Here is a 14392-nt window from a genome sequence, read left to right on the forward strand (position 1 = left end):
TAAAATGAGGAAGGCTTGGTAGCATTTTTTATTTTTTGAGTTTGACTACAATTTTGTTTTATCAGGAGAGCCTAGATGAGTAAAAAGCCTAGATTAATTCAAAATCACTCTTTATGTTCTGGCACTTTATGATGCTGAAAGATGTCATTTTGGGCTTGTTTTATAAGTAGCAACATTTCATTTTTTTTTTCTTGGTAGTACTTTTCTTCTGGGGCTAAGATACTGAATTTTGGTGGGACCTGAATAGTTTAATATAACTATAGATTCCCAAAGATAGTATTCTTACTTTTGTTTGTAACACTCTTCAGAATTCTTAGAGAAAAGTCTTTTCCTTTAACAGGGAAGGTTGCCGTATGGCAGATCCTTCAATTGTAGGCAGATTTAAAATTTATAGGCAATTAGATATTTGAATTTTTTTCAGTTATAGCTGTGGTCCTTACTGGGCTTTATTTGAAGAAGTGTTTTTTTTGTGTGTGTGTGTGTGTGTGTGTTTGTTTTTGAGATGGGTCTTGCTCTGTCACCCAGGCTGGAGTACAGTAGTGACATCATAGCTGACTACAGCCTTGATCTCCCAGGCTCAAGTGATCCTTCCAGTTCAGCCTTCCAAGTGGTTGGGACTACATACATGTGCTACCACATCTGCTGATTTTATTTTATTTTATTTTTAAGTAGAGAGGAGATTGACTTTTTTTGCCCAGGCTCGTCTCAAACTACTGAGCTCAAGCAGTCCTCCCACCTCAGGCTCCCAAAGTGTTGGGATTATAGGCATGAGCCATCATGCCCAGACTATTTAATGTATCTTACTAAAACTATTTTCATTTTGAAGATTTGTGGTAGAATGAACAAAAGCCATTTGCCAGTAGCACATGGTAAAGTTTGAGTTACTGCTTAAAACAAATTGTTTTAAAAGGATATTTCTATGTTTTACTCTTAGTGTGGCCTATTGATTTTGCTTTACCAAAACTCTAAGAAAACAAAACGAAAGATCGTAATCATAAAGATCTGTCCTGCAGTGTTGCTTTTTAGGTTTTTGAAACCAGATAACCTCTTGATTCTTGATTCTTGATTCTTACTGTTTACTCTGTCAGAATGTGAACATGAAGGTATTTTTAGAAATAGTCTTTATTTCACAATGTATTCACTGAAACTTGTGGGTATTTGAATTTTAAAAAAAAATCAAGGATAAGCTGTTTGGAGAAAGGTATTACAAAACCTGAATAAAACAAAAGTAGTAGTTTAACAAGAATGCATGTAGAAAGTTCTTAGACTGTACATGCTTATTATATTTAACTTTGTTAAACATTGGAAGTTTTTGTTACTCTAGTAACAATGTGTGTGTTTCTATTAAATTGAATAAATGTGTGTTTCTGTGACGTTTAATTTATTCTTTGTAAATAGCAATCATACAGCTAATTCATGAGGAATTTATGTGTTTTAGAGCAAGTTTTTTTTCTTCTGGCAAGATATAACTGAGACTTTCTCACTTGGGAAATAAAGTATTATTGGTTGACTGGAACTCCTAAAATTATCTCTTTCATCAAAATTGCTAATTATGTGTTTTGTAGGGGAGGGTTTGTTTATTCACTTACTATATTTTTAAATTCAAGTAAGTAGAAGGAGCCAGTTAGGACAGTAGTTCAAGGTTTATATAAGGTAGAGTTTTGAGACTTTCCTCTACGTAGTGGTTAAGAACCCCCTAAAATAGTTGCCTCTAAATACCATCACGGCTTCTGTAAGGAGCCTTTGTAAACAAAAAGTGGAGATAGTGCTGCTGAACACGCTATCATGGGAGCTGTGTCACCAAAGAAGTAATAGGCTTTGTATTTATTTTTTGTTTTATTAAGTATATGTATTTATTTTATTGGCTGTTTTGTTTACAGACTACACATTTGAGTGGAAATAGCTCTTCTGAATTTAGCATTTAATTCAACAAAATGTGTTGAGTATTTACATGTCAGGTACTTTGCTAGGTGCCGGGAATTATTTCCTTTAAGAAATCAGAAGCCAGTGTTAAAAAATATATATGTATACATAGGTTTGGTTTTTAATTTAGGACAAATGAAGGAATGTATATATTCCCTTTGAGATCTTTGGATAGAATAAGAAGCAAATTTTTCAACATAAGCTATGCTGACAAGCTGAAAGGTTTTTGTGTGTTTGGTAGGTGCATTTCATGACTTTACTTTTTAGGAAACAATGGTGTTGGACAGCTTAGAGTAAATTTCAGCTTAGATTTTTCATTAAGGTATCAGAAAATGTTAGTGTGATTTTCTAGTACACCTCTAGAATCACACTAAGAACATTGGTTCCAAATGTTTAATTATTAACCTACCACATTTGCCTCTATGGCAGCAAAAGCAAAGGTAATCCTACAGCTTGTCTAGCCCCTGGGTCATAGAAAATAACTCATTGATGAGCCAGTAAAGGCATTCGAACTTAACATAATTTCAGAAATGGTAGGTTATAGGTACAACTTATTTTTCTGTCTCTATATGTTTCAATTTATAAAGCATTTCAGGGAAAGTTTTTTTCATAAATCTAGTATTTTTCCTGCTACTTCTAGTTAGTAGTCTGTATAAATTTTCCTGAAAGTGATCAATAATGAATTTTGCATTTTTTTCAACCCTCTGTCCAAGGCTGTCACAGTGCACATGGTATTAAAGGCAGTGTTTTCCATGCCTTTTCCCCCCTCCCCTTTTACTGTGTTTAATTTTATGAAAGCAGCTGGGGCTTATTTTTAATTACCATGGAAAAACACAATATCCAGACAAAAGGAAGGACTTTGGAAAAGGAACTGTATTTTGAGTACTTTTTTCCGTATACTATGTTAACTCTATGATCAAGAAGAGGATAGCTTTAGCCGAAGATGAAGAGAACTTCTGTCATTTTAGATTCTTATATGCGAATAGAGGTGGATATTACACTTTCTTTTTATTGATTACTTATTGTATAAGGGATTATATTTTTATATAATTTTTTATGTGTGTATATTTTAGCCTCTTGTGGAAGAAGCAATTCCTAATCTCCACAGCCTACCTACCACGAGCACCTCAGCCCTAAACAGCCTGGTGGTGTCTTGTGCATCTGCTGTCGGCGTGAGAGTGGCTGCTACTTACGAAGCTGGTGCCTTGTCACTGAAGAAAGTTATGAACTTTTATAGTACAACCCCTTGTGAAACTGGAGCTCAGGCAGGCAGTAGTGCTATTGGCCCAGAAGGTTTGAAAGATAGCAGGGAAGAACAGGTTAAGCAGGAATCAATGCAAGGGAAGAAAAGCTCAAGTCTTGTGGATATCAGAGAAGAAGAAACAGAGGGAGGCAGTCGAAGACTCTCCCTCCCTGGATTGTTGTCACAAGGTAAGGAGATAACCAGGTTTTGTGAATTGACTTTTGGTGAATCCAGGATTCTCCTGACATCACATGCTGTATTTTGAAAAAAACTTTGCTAATTATGAAGCGACATATTCAAATGTCAAAATTTATTTAATGGTGGTTTTTTTTTTTTTTCCCATTTATTTTATTGCATTTTACATTTTGGGGTACATGTGAAGAACATGCAAAATTGTTGCATAGGAACACACGTGGCAGTGTGATTTGCTGCCTTCCTCCCCATCACCTACATCTGGCATTTCTCCTCTTGCTATCTCTCCCCAGCTTCCCATCCCCCACCATCCCTCCCCTATTTCCCCCCAACTGACCCCAGTGTGTAGTGCTCCCCTCCCTGTGTCCATGTGTTCTCATTGTTCAACACCCGCCTATGAGTGAGAACATGTGGTGTTTGATCTTCTGCTCTTCTGTCAGTTTGCTGAGAATGATGGTTTCCAGGTTCATCCATGTCCCTACAAAGGACCCAAACTCATCGTTTTTGATGGCTGCATAATATTCCATGGTGTATATTTGCCACATTTTCCCTATCCAGTCTATCGTCAATGGGCATTTGGGTTGGTTCCAGGCCTTTGCTATTGTAAACAGTGCTGCAATGAACATTCGTGTGCACGTGTATATATACCCAGTAATGGGATTGCTGGGTCAAATGGAATTTCTATTTCTATGTCCTTGAGGAATCGCCACACTGTCTTCCACAATGGTTGAACTAATTTACACTCCCATGCAATCGGCTTGTCAGTATTTTATTGAAGATTTTTGCATCTATGTTCATCATGGATATTGGCCTGAAGTTTTCTTTTCTTGTTGAGTCTCTGCCGGGTTTTGGAATCAGGATGATATTGGTGTCATAAAATCATTTGGGAAGAATTCCCTCTTTTTGTATTGTTTGGAATAGTTTCAGAAGAAATGGTACCAGCTCCTCTTTGTATGTCTGGTAGAATTCAGCTGTGAACCCATCTGGACCTGGGCTTTTTTTGGGTGGTAAGCTCTTAATTGCTGCCTCAACTTCAGACCTTGTTATGGGTCTGTTCAGGGTTTCGGCTTCTTCCTGGTTTAGGCTTAGCAGGAGGCAAGTGTCCAGGAATTTATCCATTTCTTCCAGGTTTATTAGTTTGTGTGCATAGAGTTGTTTGTAATAATCTCTGATGATGGTTTGAATTTCTGTGGAATCTGTGGTGATATCCCCTTTATCATTTTTTATTGCATCAATTTGGTTATTCTCTCTTTTCTTTTTTATTAATCTGGCTAGTGGTCTGTCTATTTTGTTGATCTTTTCAAAAAACCAGCTCCTGGATTTATTGATTTTTTTTTGAAGGGTTTTTTGTGTCTCTATCTCCTTCAGTTCTGCTCTGATCTTAGCTATTTCTTGTCTTCTGCTAGGTTTTGAGTTTTTTTGATCTTGCTCTTCTAGCTCTTTCAATTTTGACGGTAGGGTGTCAATTTTAGACCTCTCCTTTTTTCTCATGTTATCACTTATTGCTATATATTTTCCTCTAGAGACTGCTTTAAATGTGTCCCAGAGATTCTGGTATGTTGTGTCTTCATTCTCGTTGGTTTTGAAGAACATCTTTATTTCTGCCTTCATTTCATTGTTTATCCAGTCAACATTCAAGAGCAAGTTGTTCAGTTTCCATGAAGCTGTTTGGTTCTGGGTTAGTTTTTGAATTCTGAGTTCTAACTTGATTGCATTGTGGTCTGAAAGACTGTTTGTTATGATTTCCGTTCTTTTGCATTTGCTGAGGTGTGATTTACTCCCAATTATGTGGTCAGTTTTAGAGTAGGTGTGATATGGTGCTGAGAAGAATGTATATTCTGTGGATTTGGGGTGGAGAGTTCTGTAAATGTCCATTAGGTTTGCTTGGTCCCGGTCTGAGTTCAAGTCCTTGTTAATTTTCTGTCTGGTTGATCTCTCTAATATTGACAATGGGGTGTTAAAGTCTTCCACTATAATTGTGTGGGAGTCTAAGTCTCTTTGTAAGTCATTAAGAACTTGCCTTATGTATCTGGGTGCTCCTGTATTGGGTGCGTATATATTTAGGATCATTAGCTCTTCTTGTTGTATTGATCCTTTTACCATTATGTAATGTCCCTCTTTGTCTCTTTTGATCTTTGTTGCTTTAAAGTCTAGTTTATCAGAGATGAGAATTGCAACTCCTGCCTTTTTTTGCTCTCCATTTGCTTGGTAAATCTTCCTCCATCCCTTTATTTTGAGCCTTTGTGTATCCCTCATGTGAGATGGTTTCCTGGATACAGCACACCGATGGGTTTTGGCCTTTTATCCAATTTGCCGGTCTGTGTCTTTTGATTGGGGCATTTAGTCCATTTACATTTAGGGTTAATATTGTTATGTGTGAATTTGATACTGCCATTTTGGTGCTAGCTGGCTGTTTTGCCCATTAGTTGATGCAGATTCTTCATTGCATTGATGCTTTTTACCATGAGACGGAGTTTCGTTCTTGTTACCCAGGCTGGAGTGCAATGGCGCAATCTCGGCTCACCGCGACCTCTGCCTCCTGGGTTCAGGCAATTCTCCTGCCTCAGCCTCCTGAGTAGCTGGGATTACAGGCACACGCCACCATGCCCAGAGAATTTTTTGTATTTTTAGTAGAGACAGGGTTTCACCATGTTGACCAGGATGGTCTTGATCTCTTGACCTTGTGATCCACCCGCCTCGGCCTCCCAAAGTGCTGGGATTACAGGCTTGAACCACCGCGCCCGGCCTATTGGTGGTTTTAAAAGAAAGTTACATGTTTATCTGCTTTAGAGATCACTAAAAAGTTAGAGCATAACTTTTTCTTGATGTTTGCTCCTGCTTATGAAACTTACTATGAATCTTATTTTATTGTTCTGGACTGTTACAATAGCCTTTAATTGGGACTTATACTTCAGATTGTTGAGGTTGCAGCTGTGACCATTGGATAAGTGAGGAATTACTGTACTTGACTAGAAAGAGAAGATAATTTTTAAGCTTCAAGAAGAGAAAAGTTCATTTTCTGAAACCATAGGCAATAAACTTTTTAGAATATTAAGAATATTATGCAGTTGGTTCTTCTCCTTTTCTCAATCAGTTCAGCAATCTCAGCCAACTGGACTTGTGTTTCTTAAGAGTGTCCTGCAGACCAGCAGCATCAGCAGTGTCTGGGAACTTAGAAATGCAGATTCTCAGGTTCCACTCTCCGCTTACTCAATCAAAACATGCATTATAGCAAGATTCCCCAGGTGATTAGTATGCACATTAAAGTTTGAGAATCATTTAATGAGACCAGGAGTTGGCAGAGTTTTTCTGTAAAGAGCCAAAGAGAAATATTTTAAGGTTTGTAGGCCATCCAGTCTCTGTGACAAGTACTCAGCTATGGTGTGGTCATATAAAAGCAGCCAGAGATAATATGTAATGAATTAGTGAAACTATATCCCAATAAAACTTTATTTACAAAAACAGATGGTAGGTCCTATTTGGCCCAAGGGCAATAGTTGGCTAACTCCTGGTTTACATGATTTTGTGCAAAGCTCAAAAGTTAGGAATAGTAGACTGTACTAAAACTTATTTCTACCCTGCACCTCTTTCTCCCCTTGTTCTACTTACTGAACACTGTTGTGTCTCTGAACACTTCTCTTATTCTGCCTCCTAGTTCTCATTACCACCAGATTTTCCTCTACTCAAATAAAACTTCAGTCCTGATTAATTTGAAAATATATTTATGCTTATTACATTTAACTTTGTTAAACACTGGAAGTTTTTGTTACTTAGGCTAGTAACCATGTGTTTCTATTAAATAATTTATTTAAATTAAATAACTGTGTGTTTCTATTACATTTAATTTATTCTTTGTAAATAACATCTCAATTTTACATTTAATTCATGAGGAATTTATGTGCTTTAGGGCAAGTTTTTTCTCTTCTGGCAAGATGTAACCGAGAGTCTCTCACTTGGGAAGTAAACCAAAGTATTATTGGTTGACGGGATCTCCTAAAATTTTATCTTTCTTCAAAATTGCAAATTATGTTTTTTGTAGGGTGAGGGCTTATTTACTTAACTATACTTTTAAATATAATTTTTATATATAATTAAGTAGAAGGAGCCAGTTATCTTACACATATATATGATGTGTAAGAAGGCCTATGTTCTCTATTAAGTCTGAAGGAGACTCTTGCACCAAACTTTTCTTATTCTTAAATGTCTTTTAGCACTTTAAGTATATAAATATATTTGCAATCTCTTTGAAATGTGGAAATTGATTTTTTTCCTGTCATTAGATCATGAATCCCACTGGTAAGACTTACATCCTAAGGTTAAATTTTACTTAATAACCTAAAGTCTCTTTAGAAAAATTTTCCGTGTACTTTTACCCTCTGTCTTTAAGAATTATCTGGAGTACATCTTGAGAAATCTTCAAAGTAGTTTTGAGCCTCTGTTTGCATAGAAATAATACATTCATGAGAAAAGATGTTGAACTTAGGCAGTGATGATCACTTTATTGTGGCCCATGAGTTAATGACTGAATGACTAAGTCTCTGCTGAGTGACATTTGATGATTTTCTTCGAAACTTATCCTGGCATCAAGCACTATTCACATAGTGTTGTGTAAGTTTGATGTAATTTTGAACGCTATAAAAGATGGCAGTGTTCTTTTACAACATTATTTAACATCTCTGTAAAATAATTTCAAATAGGCAAATCAAAAGCTTTTTGGTATTTCCCTTTCATAATCTTTTTCCTGCCTTAGAAATTTATATGTTTTATGGCTAAAATGAATTCCTTATTACAATTATTCATAATATATTTGAACTTAGACCTTGACTTAGAAAGCCTTTTTGTTTTTTAAGAGATGGGGACCGGGCATGGTGGCTCATACCTGTAATCCTAGCACTTTGAGAGGCTGAGGTGGGCAGATTGCTTGAGGTCAGGAGTTTGAGACCAGCTTGGCCAACGTGGCAAAACCCTGTGTCTACTAAAAATACAAAAATTAGCCAGGTTTGGTGGTGCATGCCTGTAATCCCAGCTATTCAGGAGGCTGAGGTGGGAGAATCACTTGAACCCAGGAAGCAGAGGTTGCAGTGAGCTGAGATCGTGCCACTACACTCCAGCCTGAATGACAGGAGTGAAATGCCATTTCAAAAAAAAAAAAAAAGAGAGAGATGGTGTCTCACTATGTTGCCTAAGCTGGAGTGGCTATTCTATTCGTCATATTCTTTAGAATACAAGTTCTGTAGGATGTCACTAGATGTTATACAGAAAAGGATTCTGTGGCTAAATGTTTGGATGTCCAGCTAGGTTAAACATATTTAAACAGGGCTTTTATTTGCAGGATTTGTCAGCACCTTCTGTGTGCTAATGTGTGTGTGAATCTCTGCAGAGGAGGGAGTGGGAGGATAGATTGTAGAAGTGAGTATTTATCAATCTCATTTGACTAATACGTCCCCTTTTCTACAGAGAACCCCTAGAATATGCTTCAATGAGTGGTGTATGTTTTTGAAAATCTTAAGTTTGTCCAAATGATACGTTTTCTTCCCCTCTGGACCCTCACTCCTTCACCCCATGTCTGGTTGGTTTTCAGTTTCCCCCAGGCTCTTGAGAAAGGCTGCACGGGTGAAAACGAGGACGGTGGTTCTGACCCCCACATACAGTGGAGAAGCAGATGCGCTCTTGCCTTCTCTGAGAACAGAAGTGTGGACCTGGGGGAAAGGGAAAGAAGGGCAGCTGGGGCACGGCGATGTTCTGCCTAGGTAAGCGCTACCAGTATTTACTGCTAGGAGTTGGCTTAAACAAATAAACTCTATCCTGTGATTGTCTCTAAATCTTACTTTCCTCCTAGAGGAAATCTGGACTCTTCTAGCTTCAGATTCTTATGCACCATTATTAACTCTGATAAAAAGCTGTCATTTTAGTCTTGAATTTTTTCTCAACAGTAGAGGACTTGGCTGGGTGCAGTGGCTTACCCCTTTAATCCTAGCACTTTGGAAGACTGAGGCAGGTGGATCACGTAAGGTTAGGAGTTCAAGACCAGACTGGCCAACGTGGCAAAACCGTGTCTCTACTAAAAATACAAAATACAAAAATTAGCTGGGCATGGTGGCAGGTGCCTATAACCCCAGCTACTCAGGAGGCTGAGGCAGGGGAATCACTTGAATACGGGGAGAGTGGAGGTTACAGTAAGCTGAGATCACACCACTTAACTTCAGTCTGAGTGAAAGAGTGAAGCTCTGTCTCAAGAAAAAAAAAAAGCAGTAAAGGACTTAAGTATACACAGTGTACTTTTCCACATCTTTGACATGTTCATCTTGGAGTACAGAAATGGGTGTTGGGGATAAGATCATATTTCATTGGAAGACAGGAATGACTTAGATTTTTAATTGATAAAAAGAGGCCCCGCCTGTCACATAGGAGAGAAAAAGCCAACAGGTTGTTTTTTAACCTGAAAGATGTTTCTCTGCCATTGCCAAAATACCTATAATTGAAACTTTAAACTATATCTATTCATGTATGTTAGGGTAAAACTGACATTTTATCTATTAGAAACTTATAATATTAACAAGTTAGATATTGGGAAATTTTTAAGTGCGTAATTGGAATCATTATCTAAAGTAGTGAGCTAATATAAATGTCTCTATTCGTAGCAGAGTGAAGGCAACTGGAATTAATTTAAAAATTATCTTCCTTCTATGGTTATTTTTTATTGTATCCTAAGTATACTTTCTGCTATAAAGAATCATTTGTAGTTTTATGATTCTTAAGAGATTCTAAATTATGGGGATTAATTAGTGATTGATAGGCAAAGATTAAAACCTTCCAAAAATTATTTATGATATTTAGGAGTAATTGAGCATGTGTCTGTTATGTTCATTTTAATGTTTTCTTTAGAAATGTTTATTTTTACATGAAAGCACTTTATAATTTGGGGAAGGTCATGATTCTTGTTGAGAATACTTTGTGTACATATGTGTTTCTCTTTAAGGCTTCAACCGTTGTGTGTAAAATGTTTGGATGGCAAAGAAGTAATCCATCTGGAGGCAGGTGGTTACCATTCTCTTGCACTTACTGCAAAATCCCAGGTAGGAGGCAAACTGTTTAATGCTTACCTTATTTTCATGGAAGGCCAACATGACATTAGTGGACCATCATTTGTTGAGTTTCTGCTATATGTCAGGCAATGATACTGTATCTCATTTTAGCTTTCCAATATTTTACATGGTATTATTTCCACTTCACAGATGAGGGAAGTGGAGTAAGAGAAAGTAAATTATGTAACTTGTCTAAAGCCACACATACATAACAGTAGAGCTTGGATTTAAATACTGGTCTCCCTGATTTAGGAGTTTTGTATTATGTATTCTCATCTAAAAAGAGAGCCCCAGATTTTCCACAGTATTGGTGAATTTTTATTTGTTACTTGGCAAAGAAAATACATAGTAAAACACTAAGAAAAGGAACGAAGGCATTTTTCTTTAAAACTGCAGGAACTGAAAGTGACCACCAGGATTACTAAAAACCATCCCCATATATACATAAACTCTCTTAAGAAAATAAGTTGTTTTAAGTTCTTTTTTTTTTTTTTTTTGTATTTTTAGTACAGACAGGTTTTCACTGTGTTAGGCAGGATGGTTCGTGATCCGCCTACCTCAGCCTCCAAAGTGCTGGGATTACAGGTGTGAGCCACCACGCCCATACTTTTATTTATTTATTTTTTTAACCCAGACTGCTCATCTGCAGTAAGTTATTCTTAAATGTATTCATATATTCAGATAATGATTCTTCACCAATTCCTTTATCTTTTTAAGATGCCAATAAAGGATTCTAAACCCTTTTAATATTTCATTTGATTTTAAATTTCACGTACTAGGATAGCCAAAAAACTAACATAACCTGTATAAATATTAATATTAGGAAAGATAAAGGAGAATTTACTGTTTTTAACATGATTCATTCAAAAGACTTAAAAATGAGAGATTAGGAAGGTGGTCAGTTACAAAATAAAAATTACTGGCTTTATTGTATACATACAACAAAACAAAACATATTTGAGGAAATTCTGTTCACAATTACACCAAAAACATTAAGGAAGTAGGAATAAGTAGAAAATGCTTGGAATCCATATGATACAAACTTTAAAACTCTTTTGAAGGATCATAAAAGAAAGCAGTAGTAAAGGGAGAGATTTTACTTTTGGATGAGATGTGTCAGTTGCAAAAAATGTCATTTTTCTCTAAATCATTTAATCAGCACAGTGAAAATTCAGTACAATCCCCAAAGTATTCCGGTATAATATTACAATTTGATAAAATAATCCCAAAATTACTTTAGAAGAATAAAAAGCCAGGTAAATTCTGAAAAAGAAGAGAAAGGAAGAGAGATTTATCCTTATATATTATAAAATTAAATAGATCAATGACAGAAATGTGCCTATAGGCTAGAAATAATCAAAGGATATATGAGAATTTAAGATATAAAAGTAAGTGTTTTAATTCAGTTGGGAAGACAAGACGAGTATCTGGTAATTGTAGTAAATGTTTACTGACCTCCTATTTGTAGAAAACAAGAAAACTAAGATAGCTACTACACATATTCTAATTCTGGATGTATTAATGTTGTCATTAAAAACTAGAACCTCGCGTGTGTGTGTGTGTGTGTGTGTGTGTGTGTGTGTAAAAATTAAGATGAGTCAGGCATAGAAAAAGATATAACATAAAGCTGGAAATTAGAAAGTAAAGATATGTTTGTCAACATGATAATTCAGCAGTCTCGAACAGCAAATAAAACACTGTAAACAAAATGAAAATACAACTCGGTAAAAATATCTGCAACATACGAGATAAAATGTTGCTATGTCATGTATAAAGTAGCAATTGTCAAAGGATAAAAATTGTCAAAGGATATTTCTATTTTAGTCATAAAAGAAGTAGAAATGGCCAGCAATAAATGAAAAGATAATCATTTAGCAAATACATTTAACTTAAAACAGCAGTACAATGTTTTTCTCACTTATGAGATTAACATAGGCAAACATAAGGATTGCATTTAATGCTGAGCATTGGTTAGGCTGTGGGAGAAAACGTGCATGCAGTGCAGGCAGGAATGTAAATTGGACCTTGCTGAAGACAGTTTGTCAATATGTATCAAAAATCAGAATGGCGTAGTCTTTGCCCAGGAATTTATCCTAAGCAAATAGATGCATGAATATATGTAGTCAAGGATTTTTTTTCTATCTTTTTTAATATTAAATAATTGGAGACTGGGTGCAGTGGCTTATACCTGTAATCCTAGCACTTTGGGAGGCTGAGGTGGGTGGATCACCTGAGGTCAGGAGTTTGAGACCAGCCTGGCCAACATAGTGAAACCCTGTCTCTACTAAAAATACAAAAGTTAGGCGGGCATGGTGACAGGTGCCTGTAATCCTAGCTACTTGGAAGGCCAAGGCAGGAGAATTGCTTAAACCCAGGAGGCAGAGGTTGCAGTGAGCTGAGATCATGCCATTGCACTCCAGCCTGGGTGACAAGAGCAAGACTCCGTCTCAGAAAAAAAAAAAAAAATTGGAAAGAACTTAATAATTCAGTAGGTAATTTGTTTAAGTATATGCACAGTAGAGTTCTAGATAGTTATTAAAAATGATGTGTATAGATCTATGCTTATTGATGTACAAAAGAGTATGTGCCACCAAGTGGTTGATCAGTGATTTTCACTTTTATTTTTGTACTATCACAGTCTTGACCATGAATTATTTTCATAATCAGAATAAACAAACATTTTAATTAAACATAGCCATTGTAATGTAGTTTATTTTGTCTGTAGTGGTGCATAGGTACTTGTGTTTCTCTGTTTACAGTAACTTCACGTATGAAACATTTTCTATTCATTCCATATTACTTTTATCTACAGAGTAGGAAATCATGATTACTTTTACTCTATCACTTAATGTTTTTATTACTTTCTCTAAAAGAGGCAGTATACAGTAATTCCTGGGAGTAAACCCTGCCTCTTACGCTCTTACATATGAATTTGTGACCATTGGTAAATTAATTAACCTCTCTGGGTTTCCTTATTTTATTTTTTAGGATTGTTGTGAGAATGAATCATCAGTTAATACTCAGAAAGTGTTAAGAACAATGTGAGGCAGTTAGCAAGCACCTGAAAAGTGTTAGTTATTGTTATTGTTGACCCTTCAACTCCTTGTCTTCTTTTTTGTTTTTGAGACAGAGTTTTCCTCATGTTGCCTAGGCTGGAGTGCAGTGGCACAATGTCGGCTCACTGCAACCTCTGCCTGCCGTGTTCAAGCGATTCTCCTGCCTCAGCCTCCCAAGTAGCTGGGATTACAGGCGGGCACCACCACGCCTGGCTAATTTTTGGACTTTGTGTCTTCTTGTGTACCAGGACTGTATTTGCCCATTATCTCTAGTCTTGTTTAAAAATGAATTTCCTTAATATCTGTTAAAGAGTGAAAGACTAATATAATAATTTGTATATAACTGTTTGTGTATATATGTTAATTGTTATAGTTTCAGAGTTGATGTGCAAAGTCAGATTCACAACTCTTACCCACTTTCCTGTGTTTTTTTGATAGGTTTACTCATGGGGTAGCAATACCTTTGGTCAGCTTGGGCATTCCGATTTTCCAACAACAGTTCCTCGTCTTGCAAAGGTACTTTTGTGAACATGATAGCAACTTATTCCACTATTCTTAGCTGTAACATCTTATATTTCTCCATTTCTTATTTTTAAAAATCAGGGCAATTTTATACATACAACTTAAATTTGATTTGGTTTTTGTAAGAAAATATTTAAAAACAAGAAGCCACGTGTTTTCAAGCTAAATGTCCATTTTTTTATGTGTTAGTTTATATTTCTTAACTTCAACTATTCATTAAATAGTCATAGTTCTTTTTTTTTTTAAGTAAAAAAATGAAAAAGTGCTTTCTTTTAAAACACTTTTCTACACAGTGCCATTTTCTTGCGTTACCAGATAATGTCTACTCTGAATTCTTCATTGTTTTACTTTTACATAACATTGTTTGGTGG

General features: G+C 36.0%; 1 protein-coding gene and 1 long non-coding RNA gene across 7 annotated transcripts in view; both read left to right on the forward strand.

Moving 5' to 3' along the window:
* The window catches only part of ALS2 (alsin Rho guanine nucleotide exchange factor ALS2), an 83872-nt gene that overhangs the window by 21224 nt on the left and 48256 nt on the right, over positions 1–14392 (forward strand). For all 6 annotated transcript variants that reach the window (XR_004269133.1, XM_032278642.1, XM_032278645.1 and 3 more), the window contains 4 exons: positions 2997–3354; positions 8940–9108; positions 10338–10434; positions 13938–14015. Coding sequence is in view for 5 of the 6 variants with exons in the window: in XM_032278642.1 (XP_032134533.1) it covers positions 2997–3354; positions 8940–9108; positions 10338–10434; positions 13938–14015 (702 nt within the window). In the remaining variant the exon portion in view is untranslated. The remainder of the gene's footprint in view (positions 1–2996; positions 3355–8939; positions 9109–10337; positions 10435–13937; positions 14016–14392) is intronic.
* LOC116551938 lies at positions 755–1373 on the forward strand. Its single transcript, XR_004269134.1, has 2 exons — positions 755–1154; positions 1188–1373. It is a non-coding gene; the product is annotated as an uncharacterized LOC116551938 (long non-coding RNA).

This window comes from Sapajus apella, unplaced genomic scaffold (assembly GCF_009761245.1).
Source record: "Sapajus apella isolate SASKATOON/1434 unplaced genomic scaffold, GSC_monkey_1.0 scaffold10, whole genome shotgun sequence".
Taxonomy (NCBI): domain Eukaryota; kingdom Metazoa; phylum Chordata; class Mammalia; order Primates; family Cebidae; genus Sapajus; species Sapajus apella.